This window comes from Taeniopygia guttata, chromosome 5 (assembly GCF_048771995.1).
Source record: "Taeniopygia guttata chromosome 5, bTaeGut7.mat, whole genome shotgun sequence".
NCBI classification, from domain to species: domain Eukaryota; kingdom Metazoa; phylum Chordata; class Aves; order Passeriformes; family Estrildidae; genus Taeniopygia; species Taeniopygia guttata.
In genome coordinates this window covers 11,911,035-11,921,757 of record NC_133030.1, presented here as the reverse complement: position 1 = coordinate 11,921,757, position 10,723 = coordinate 11,911,035, and the positions used below count along the sequence as shown (strand labels likewise).

The following is a 10,723-nucleotide window of genomic DNA, read 5'->3' as shown; positions in this document are numbered from 1 at the left end:
GTCAGGGCGGTGGAGATGAACTCCAGCCTGGAGTTCCCTCGCTGAGGGGCTGCCCCAGCCATGGGCCTGAGAGGGGAGGTCCTGGAGGCTGGGGGGAGCACAGGGACCTCCTGACACCCCCGGGCTGAGAACGGGCCACGCGTGACAGCAGTGGCCACGTGGAGGGTCCTGGCACCTCCTGCCCTGCACTGGGTTCTGCACTGGGGGGCTCCCTCCTGGCGTTCCCTGGAGAGTGTGGGGTGTGGTGGGGGGCCTGGGTTAGTGGTGGTAGGAGCTAAGCGGTGACCCCCCCAAACTGGTTTGGCCCGTTTCAAACGCTCCCTCTCAGCTTATCTGGCTTCAAAGGGCTGCTGCTCCATCCCACGCACACAAACACGCTCCCTGTGAACCAGGGGGAGCCCCCTGCATCCCAAAAAATGTCTGTGCCCCCCAAACTCTGCCTCTCCATCTTCTCCTTCTGACACCTCCAAACCCTCCCTGTTACACCCATGGGTGCCCTGAGCTGGCTGTTCAGGGGGATGTGGTGGGAACGACACATTGGATCATGGCCATGGTGGCGGTGGGGATCCCTGGGGACTCTTTGCAGCATCGTGAAGGTGGCCAAGATGTGACTCTGCTGTGGGGGCTGCCCCCCCCCGGACCCCTGGCTGTGCTGAAGATTTTGAGGAGCCCCAGTGAGCCCCGAGATCCCAGCCTTGGCGGGGAGGCGAGCGTGTTCCATGCAAAACCCCGGCGAGGAGACTGGTTGGGCGAGGTGCGGGGCGGGCCTGAGCGCCCCACGCCCGCCGCAGACGCCAGTGCCCACCCGCACCCCGCAGCACCCAGGGGTGCACCTGCCCGCCCGAGGATGCTGCAGGACAACGGCCCTCCGGGGCCACCCAGCCAGGTACGTGCCGGCCACTCCCACGGCCACCATCGCCACTGTCCCCACGGTCCCTGGGGAGAGCCGGTGTCACTCGCCCTGCCACGCAGCCTGTCCCCTTCCACTGACCAGGGTGCTGCCGGGGGTTTGGGGCTCCAACACGTGGGTTTGGTGGCTGCCCAACAGCGGCCAGCTCTGGCCAGGAGGCTTTTCCCTCCCTGTGCCTCGGTGTCCCCAGCGGCTCCTGGCACGTGTGCGCGGTGTCCGGGCTGCGCGGAGCCACGGCGGCCACTCCCCGCCCCAGCACCGATGGCCCCGGCGGGCACGGCCAGCGCCGGGACCCGGGCGTGGGGATGGGCACTCGCTGCTGCTCGGGGGGTGGGAGAGGACGCGGCTCTCCCGGGAGCCGGGGCTTCCCGGGAATGTGGTTCTGTCACCCCGCAGGGGAGTGACAGAGGTGCCTCCAGGCTGGGGGGGGGTCAGCGGCTGCTTTAGAGACCCCGGACTGGGTTTATTTCACCCTGTGTCATTCCAGCTGTGCTCCGATCCCCTCGGGAATCCCTCAATTTTGCTTCAAAAGTTAACTTTGTGCTGATTTGCTGTTTCTAAGGCCCCTGGTGTATCCCCCTCCTATCCGACCTTCCCTAATTAACGAACTGCTTGATGAGGCAAGCGCTGCCCATTCCAGCTCTAAGCAGTCCTTGAATCCCCCCGGAGCCCTGAATTTCCTGTTGTCAGCTGCAGGGCAGTGTTATGGTGGGGGAATGTGGGTTTGGGAGGGAGACAGAGCTGGGGGAAGGTGGGGGTGCCAGTGGGCTCAGGGTTGTCCCCGCAGCCCCTCTGTCCCCCGGAGCTGGGGGGCTGCTGGGATGGCCCCGATCCCCCGGGATCCTGGCACAGGGACGGAGGGCAAGTGTTGGCTTGCTGAGGGAGCGATCCACCCGCTCCGCCCGCTGCGGGGGGAACCCGTGATTCATCCGGGCTCCGAGGCTTGGGAGCGCCCGCCGAGCTCTGCCAAACTCGGTGCGCCCGTGGGGTGGTGCCGCGGTGGGAGAACAGGGGGGGCCTCGGGGGTTTTCCTGGGTGCTGTACCCCAAAAGACACGGGGGGGGCCCTGGGCAAAAGGGGGCTCCCACAAGCCCCCAGATTTGGGGAGGTGGGTTACCCCACGTTATTCCTCAGCCCATCGAGATGGTGCCACCAAGGGGTGTTTGGGGCGGCCACCGGGGGACTGACACCCCAAAGTGCCGGCCCGCAGGTCTCACACCCCGCCCCTGCCGCGGCTCCTGCTGACGGCGGCACATTCCTCGGGCACAGCCGCCCTTTTCACCCCCGACCGAAGCGCGCACGGTGTCACCGCCGGGTGTTGTAAACCTGGCCCAGCGACGCTGCTGTCGCTGCCGGAGCGGTGACGCCAAGCGCTGAGCCAGGGCTGGCCACAGAGCCAGGCCCGCGTGGCCACGCTCGCCCCAAACCACCCGCCTGGTGACACCGAGCCACCGTGACCCCGAGCAGGGGCTGAGAACGGCCACAACTTGGGTCAGGGATGAGCTGCTCAGTCCACGAGCTGGGCTGTGGGACAGTGGCGTGGCCTGGCAGCGGGGCGATTTCGGGAGCTGACCCCGAGCACAGCGGGCCAGGGGGACGTGGTGTCCCCAGTCTGGTTGCCATGGGGTGGCTCGGCAGCTGGGGCGAGGCTAATTAGTACCTGTGGTGGCAGCAGGGCCTGAGTCACCGCATTCGTCACCGCGGGCCCGCGGCGCTCAGCCGCCCCTTTTTTATTATTGTTGTTTCTTCATTCCCCGGCTGATTTGAAAAGCAAAGCAGGGAGGGCTCAGCCAGGAATTACTGCAAGGAGCCCCCACTCCAGGCTGGACCCCTGTGCCAGATGGGGGTCCAGAGTGCTTCTGGAAAGTGACTTGAGTGATCTGGGGGTCCCTGTGGAGGTGGCCTGGGGCTTTGTGGTCAGGGCTGGTTGAGAGGTCTCCCTGGTGGTCTGCGATGCCTCTGGGACCCCATGTGGGGGTCTGGGGCTCACTGGAGTGACAATCTGGGGGTCCAGAGCTGGACAGAGAATTCGTATAGGGGTCCAGAGCACTGTCCTCAGAGGTTTCCTGGGGGTCTTGAGCTCATTGAAGGGACATTGTAGGGGTCTGGGCCTCAGTGGCAGGGCCATGCGAGTCTCTGGAGGTCAATGGGAAGGTTCTCCAAAGGTCTGGGGCTCTTCTTGGAGACCATGTGAGACTCCAGGGCTCACTGGAGGAACAAAATGTGGTTGTCCAGGCTGCAGTGGCAGAGATGAATGGGGAGGCTTTGTTGGGGCTCAGGGCTGTTCTGGGGGGTTTCCTGGGGGTCTTGAGCTCATCGCTGGGACAGTCTGGGGGTCTGGGGCTCACTGGTGTGGCTGCCCAGGAGTCAGGGGGTGACTGAAGGGATCCTGGCATTTCCCAAGGTAGGACCCCCAGACCCCTGGACCACCCCATCCCCGAGGTCACCCCTGGGCACCTCCACCTGTGGCGGTGACGATGGTGATGGTGTCAATGGTGACAGTGGCCCCGGTGGGGCCCCCTCCTTTTCGCGGCGAGGCGTGGCGGCGGGGCGGGACGGACGGGCCGGGACGGAGCCTCCCTACGGCTGGGGAACGCCGGAACGCCGCCACTGCCGCCGCTCACCTGCGCAGGGCGGCCGGGCTGGCCGCGGCCCCTCGGCACCATGCAGGAGACTAATGCCTTCCTGCTGTCGGCCCTGCAGCCCGAGGCCGGTGTCTGCTCCCTGGCCTTGCCCTCGGACCGGCAGCTGGACGAGCGTGGCCGGGAGGCGGCCGAGGCCCAGCGGCTGCGCAGCGCCCGTGTCCAGGAGCAGGTCCGTATCCGCATGATGCTACGGGGGCAAGCGCCCGCCCGCCCCGAGGAGCTCACCGACGGCACCAGAGGTGGGAGACCCCCGGGAGCCCCCGGGAACACGCGGTGGGACGGGTGGTGGGAGCCCCTCGGCCGGCGCTGGGGCTCTGGGCGCACACTGACTGCGGGTTGGGGGGTGCCCCCCACCCTGACCGAGTCCCTCGAACGCCCTCGAGCATCCCCAGCGCTGGGATCAAGGGTAGCTCAGCCCCAGCGTGGGCTCGTTTTATCCCACTCGGGGTCCTGCCTCAGTTCCCCCACCTATCCTTGGAGGGCTTTGCGCTGGTGGGGTCCCACACCCCGCATTGGGCTGGCAGGGGGGAGGATTTTCCCGCCCTGGCAGAGCCCCCACCAGCCTTGAGCGCCGGCGCTGGCCGGGCTCCAGCTCCTCCATTTAACGTCTGCGCCGGCGGCCTCCGCCCTGCCGCCCCGCCCGGCACCGCCGGGATCCCCCGAGCCCCGACCCCCGCGCTAGGGACCCCAGTGGTGGGGACAGACCCCTCTGACACCTCGAGGGCTGCCCCAGGCGTGAGTCACGCTGCTGGCACCACCAGCACTGGCGGCGTCCCTGTCCCGTCCCTGTCGTGTCCCGCCGGCAGCCCTGGGGCGGTGGCAGGGCAGGTGGGCAGCGTGAGGTGCCATGGGGGGGACCTGGGGTTCCAGGTGCCGTTCCCAGGGCGGGGGAGCCGGGACTGGCTGTGGGGGATGCCTGGGCTGCTGATCCAGCCGCGGCAGGGGGGGACCGGGCTGAGCCGCGGTGTCCCCGCCAAGGTGGCAATTAGTGCCCTCGCCGTCGGGGCACGAGGCAGGCCGGGGAGGCCACTTCTGCTCCCCGTGGCCAGCGGGCAGGTGAAGGCGGCCTCTTTCCACCCCTTTGTCCCCCCAGCTCTGCTTGCGGTGCCCCGGTTCCCGCAGCAGGTCCCCCTGGGATGAGCTGGGGCGATCTTTGATCTCCAGATCCCTCCCCGCCCTGCCCGTGCTTACTCTGCCTCCTCTGTGCTGCAGGTGATCAGTACAGCTCGACCCTGCGCTCCTCCTTCAGCTCCCGCTCCCAGAGCAATGGGGTGGACCCCAAGGCCTCGGTACGTACCAGGGCTCCCTCTGCGCTCCCCTGGTGGGGGTGGAGGGACGGACTCCCAACCTTCCATCTTCCCCCCTGCAGCTGTACCAGCCGCTGGCCAAGAAGGATTTCGGCACGCTGCGGGGCAGCGGCTGGTCCTCGCGCTCGGCCGTGGACCTCACCCCGCACAAGCGCATGGCCACCATCAGCAACGGGGGCCTGGCCAAGGGCCGCGCCTACGTCGCCGGCTACGCGGCCTCGCAGGCGGCCACCGCCTCGCCGCGGCCCAGCTCCTTCCACGAGCGCAACTTCCGCTGCCGGCAGAACCTGGACACGCTGTCACTGCGCTCCCTGCGCCTGGCCGACAGGCCCCTCCCGCTCGCCGACGACCGCTACAGCGTCCTGTCGGAGCAGCTGGACGCGCCGGGGCACCGGCAGCTCTACAAGAGCCAGGCCGGCGGTGGCTTCGGCCGCTCCTTCGCCTTCGAGCGGCAGCTGAGCGCCGGCACGGCCGCCAAGGCCGCCTGTGACTGGCTGGACGGCGCCGAGGGGCCGCCGAGCCGCACCATCCGCGCGCCCGCCATGCGCACGCTGCAGCGCTTCCAGAGCAACAACCGCTCGCGGCTCAGCGCCGGCTCCTTCGGCACGGTGCCGGCGGGAGGCGGCGGCGCCTTCCTGGGGCTGGGGGAGCATAGCTCCCGCGCCCCCTCTGTGCGCAGCCTGGCCGAGTCCGGCCACCACCTCGCGGAGCCACGCACCATGGAGATGTACAACGGGCACAGCACGCTGCTCGGCCACCACGCCGGCGGGTGAGGGCCGGGGGCTGCTCCGGGGTGTCTTGGTCCTTGTCCCCACTGTGGGAGGAGTGTGTCCCACCCTGCTGGAGGAGGGTGAACCCCTCCAGCTCCCCCTGGGCACCAGGGATGTTGGGAAGAGGGGTGGGATGGTGGGTGCAGCGTGGTCCTGTGGTGATGCACCACAGCACAGGCTGACCTCCAAGTGTGTGTTGCCCCTGGCTTCTCCATGGACACATCCTGAGACATGGCAGGAGGATGATGCTCATCCCACTGGGAATGGAGTCCCATGCCCAGAGCGCAGTGGGAAGGAGATGGGTTCATGGGACTCCTTGGACATGGGGGACATGGTGGGGTGCAGAGGTGGAGGATCCTGTGGGATGCTCTGCTGGGACTCACCCAGCTGTGGTTCCAGGTTTGACGACATCGACCTGCCCTCAGCAGTGAAGTACCTGATCGCCAGTGACCCCAACCTGCAGGTGCTGGGCGCTGCCTACCTGCAGCACAAGTGCTACAGTGACAGCAGCGCCAAGAAGCAGGTGAGTCCCCGGAAAGGTGGGAGAAGAGATTTTCCCAGTGGGAGCAGGGGGTTTCCCAGCCCCTCTGACACTGCAGGCAGGTGCAAGGGATGGAGGGAGCCCTGGGAACGCAGCATGTCTGACCCCCCCGGGCTGTCCCCCAGGCCCGCAGCCTGCAGGCCATGCCCAAGCTGGTGAAGCTGTTCAACAGCCCGAACCAGGAGGTGCAGCGCCACGCCACCGGCGCCATGCGCAACCTCATCTACGACAACGCCGAGAACAAGCTGGCGCTGGTGGAGGAGAACGGCATCTACGAGCTCATGCGCACCCTGCGGGAGCCCGACGATGAGCTCCGCAAGAACGTCACAGGTTGGGGACAACAGTGGGGTGGGCGGGGGTCCCCCTCCCCTGAGGGTGGCCTCTACTCCCCTCATGTGAATGGAGCTCCACGGGGATGGTCTCTTTGCTTGGTTGTCACCAGCAGAAGCTCCCCCGGTGGGGGAGTTGGGGTGGGTGTGCTCTCCAGCTGTTCCAGTACTGAGGGTCCCCCTCTGTGCAGGGATCCTGTGGAATCTGTCCTCCAGTGACAACCTGAAGGATCGCCTGGCCCGGGACACACTGGAGCAGCTCACAGACCTGGTCCTGGTCCCTCTCTCTGGGCTGGGGGCCTCGGGTGTCATCCAGCAGAACCCCTCAGAGGCAGAGATCTTTTATAACTCCACGGGCTTCCTCAGGTATCTCCTCCAGGTCCTCCCACTGGGAGCAAAGTTTTGGAGGGAGGAAGAGACAGGAACACTGTCTGCAGGGCTCTTTTTTGGGCTCAGGAAGGGGTGGTTGTGGGGGATCCCCTTCTCTCCATAACAGAACCCCGTTCCCATGCAGGAACCTGAGCTCTGCCAGCCAGCAGACCCGGCAGAAGATGCGTGAGTGCCATGGGCTGGTGGACTCCATGATCCACTATGTGAACAGCTCCCTGGAGGTGGGGAAGTCGGAGGATAAGGTGAGCCCCAAAGCTGGTGGTGGAGGGGCTGAGGTGCTGCTCCCCCACCCTGTTGTGCAAAGGCCCGTCTTGTGATGCTGGGAGAACCAGTCCAGCCCCACAGAGTCCACCAGCTGGGCTCACTGGGCACGGCCAATGTTATGACTCTGCTGTGGAGCCCCTGTGCCCGCTGGACACACGCTGCAGGTGGCCCAGGGATGACACCTTCATGTCCCCTGTGCCCTCCCAGAGTGTGGAGAACGCTGTCTGTGTCCTGCGCAACCTCTCCTACCGCTTGTACGACGAGATGCCCCCATCCTCGCTCCAGCGCCTCGAGGGCCACCGGAGGAATGCCGGCGGCACGATGACAGGGGAGCTGGTGGGCTGCTTCAGCCCCCAGAGCAAGAAAGCCCGGGAGGTCAGTGGGGGCACATCCTGGCCGTGTCACCGGGGTGGGGCTGCCACTGGGAAGCGCTGGCAGCAGAAGTGATGCCAGGGTGGAGGTGGATGCCGGCCTCAGCTGGTGGGTGGGACACACGGGTGAGCTCAGAGGAGGGTGAATCAGGTGTTTGGGGTGAATCAGGGAGCTGAAGCCCTGCTTTTCCATGACATGGGGCATGATGTAGCCAGGGTGACCTGCCCAGCAGTTCAGGCCAGGCAGGTAGGGAAAGGCAACACCGGCAGGGAGGGACACTGTGAGTCTAACAATGCCCCTGTCCCTCAGCACTACCTGAACGCGGACATCGTCACCTTCACGGAGGTCTCCAAGGACCCCAAGGGCATGGAGTGGCTCTGGAACCCGCAGATCGTGGGCATCTACAACCGGCTGCTGCAGCGCTGCGAGCTCAACAAGCACACGACGGAGGCGGCCTCGGGTGCCCTGCAGAACATCACGGCCGGGGACCGCAGGGTGAGGCCCGGGGAGCAGCGGGGGTCCCACAGCCGTGCTGGGAGGGGGCACCTGGGCAGGGCTCACCCCGAGCCGCTCCCAGTGAGCGGGAGGAGCAGGAGCAGGGAGCTGGCGGAGTCTCCAAGGGGGTGTTTGCCTTGCAGTGGGCAGGCGTGCTGAGCCGGCTGGCGCTGGAGCAGGAGCGCATCCTGAATCCCGTGCTGGACCGTGTCCGCACTGCCGACCACCACCAGCTGCGCTCCCTCACCGGCCTCATCCGCAACCTGTCCCGCCACGCCCGTAACAAGGACGAGATGTGTGAGTGCTGGGCGTGAATCAGGGCTGGGGGGTTCTTCCCAACCTTTTCCTTTGCCTCCCGTTATCTCCAGCCACATCCCAACCCCATCCTGCCTGCTGCATCCCTGCTTGCAGCTGAGTTTGCGGGCTGTTCCCAGACACGGCTGTGTCCCCTCTGGCTCTGGCCACCAGCCCTGATGTCCCCTTTGCCCACAGCCACCAAGGTGGTCAGCCACCTGATCGAGAAGCTGCCAGGGAGCGTCGGGGACAAGGCCCCTCCTGCTGACGTCATTGTGAACATCATCGCGGTGCTCAACAACCTGGTGGTGGAGAGCCCCATGGCCGCCCGCGACATTGTCTACTTCGACGGCCTGAGGAAGCTCTTCTTCATCAAGAAGCGACGGGACAGGTGGGAGCTGTGTGTCCCAGCTCACACCCGGGCTCCTGTCCTGCTCTCCTCTCCCTCTCTGCTCCAGCACAGTGGAAGAGGGTCACAAGTTCCCCTTCGCAAGCCTTAGTGTTGGGAGTACCCACACTAGCTCAGAGTGGCCACCTGCCAGCCCTTTGTCACCCCCTCAGGACACCCCACCATCACCAATGCTGCCTGTTCCCATCAGGGAGCCTCTCCCTGCTCTTGCCTGTTATTGTGGGATCCAGCCATTCACCTCCTGCCTCTCCCCACCCGCACTAAGCCCCCAGTCCCTCCAGGCCCCTCTGGGGTGATCTCCTTGTGCTGATGGGCACCCTCCCATGCTCAGTGTCCCCAAAACCTCATTGCTTCCTGTCCCTTTCCCAGCTCGGACAACGAGAAGTCCTCCCGAGCTGCCGCCAGCCTCCTGGGAAACATGTGGCAGTACACCAAGCTCCACCGGGACTTCAAGATGGTACGTACCAATTCCACAGCCTCCCACAGCCAGTGGGAGGATCCCTAGGGAATCAAGGCCAGGGGATTCATCCTAGAGAGCCACACCACCCAAATGCTTCCCAGGATATGGTGGGGTCCCACTCCATCCCTGCTTTTCTTCAGGTGTGGGGACAATCCCAGCGCGTTGTCCCTGTGCGGGTGGGGTGGGGACGGTGTGGCCCATTGGTGCTGCAGCAGAGGGGCTCCATGTGCCTGATGGGGCTGTCTCCTTGCAGAAGGGGTACCGGAAGGAGGACTTCCTCAGCCTCTGAGGACACCCTGGGAGCTGGAATGCCTCGCTGGGATGCTCCGTGCTGCCAGCCATGCTGTGGGGAGGCTGCTCGCCGCCAGACCCCCGCTCTGTAGCGTAATCCCTACATTCCACGTGCATCCCCCCTCTGCCAGCTCCCCTTTCCTGGTTGGGGGACACTTGTCCTCCCTCCTGCCCAGCCCTACACCCAGCAGCTGCTTTTGGCTCTGCTGTGGGGCCCCACTGGGACCCCAGTTAGAGGGGGCTGCCCCATGGCACCTCTTGGGGGCCCTCCCCACACTCAGGCAGCTTCTGCAAAACTTGGCTTGTCCTGGCTTGACAGGGGGGCAGGAGCTGTAGGGAGTTGGGAAGGTTCCTGTAGAACAATTCTTGGGCAAGGGGGCTTCTGGGGGTGCTTCATCCCAGCTCCCTGAGCTGGGGGTGTCTGTGCCCTGTGCCAGTGTGGGATGTGCTGTGGGTTACACTTTTGTTCTGCCCTGGCTGGGTGGGGATAGAGCTTTGCATGGCTTGGGGGCTTGGTAGGCTCTGAGGTGGCTTCCCACAGTTTATGGGGTGGCACAGTGGCTGCAGGGAGCTGGGAAGTGACACTGTGACAGCGCTGCATTCCCCTTTGCTGTGGAGGGTGGGCAGGGGGCGGTGTCTGATGGGGCTCTGTGCCCTCACTGCAGGAAGCCTGGGAGGGCCTCAGGCCCATCTGTCACCCTGTGGGGACTGTCCCAGTGTGGCAGAGTCTCTCCTCACCAGCTGCTGCCAGGGCTGGGCCCTGCTGGTGCAGCAGGATCCGGGCAGGGCTGCCCGGGTTGTGTTTGCTGAGCAGCGTGGCCCTGTGGGTGGGGAGGTGTCCCCGGTGCTGGGTGCAAAAGCTCTCGGGTCCAAAGCTCTCTGTGCCACAGCGGTGGCCAGGAGGGGACACACGGGTGGGCTGGGGATGGCTTTGGGGCTGGGGGAGCCCCCACGCTTGGGGGGCACAGGGCACCCCTTGGGGGGCATGATATAGAGTAGGTAGAGGGGTGGGAGGATGGGGGGAGCGGGTGGAGGGGCTGGAGCAGCCCCATGGTGAGCGGCACCGGCGTGCTCCAGGCTCGGGGTCAGGGGGTGTTTGGCTGTGCTGCTCTCTGTGTACAACCCCCCTGCCCTGTGTAGCCCTGAAATAAAGGCCTTGAGTGATGCCCACCTGCACCTGTGTTTGGATGGCACCTGGGAGAGTGGGACAGTGTCCTGGTGACACCAGCACAGGGTGAGGTTCCGT

General features: G+C 65.9%; 1 protein-coding gene across 1 annotated transcript; it reads left to right on the top strand.

Annotated features, from left to right (window-relative positions):
- Window positions 1-529: 529 nt before the first annotated feature.
- On the top strand, window positions 530-10,647 carry PKP3 (plakophilin 3). The gene is made up of 14 exons (XM_041716485.2): window positions 530-886; window positions 3,614-3,794; window positions 4,768-4,844; window positions 4,925-5,631; window positions 6,032-6,155; window positions 6,299-6,503; window positions 6,694-6,868; window positions 7,017-7,134; window positions 7,364-7,531; window positions 7,838-8,023; window positions 8,167-8,320; window positions 8,516-8,708; window positions 9,096-9,183; window positions 9,440-10,647. Exons 1-14 carry the CDS (start codon window positions 545-547, stop codon window positions 9,473-9,475), a joined length of 2,754 nt encoding a protein of 917 aa, XP_041572419.2. The 5' UTR covers window positions 530-544; the 3' UTR covers window positions 9,476-10,647.
- Window positions 10,648-10,723: the final 76 nt, after the last annotated feature.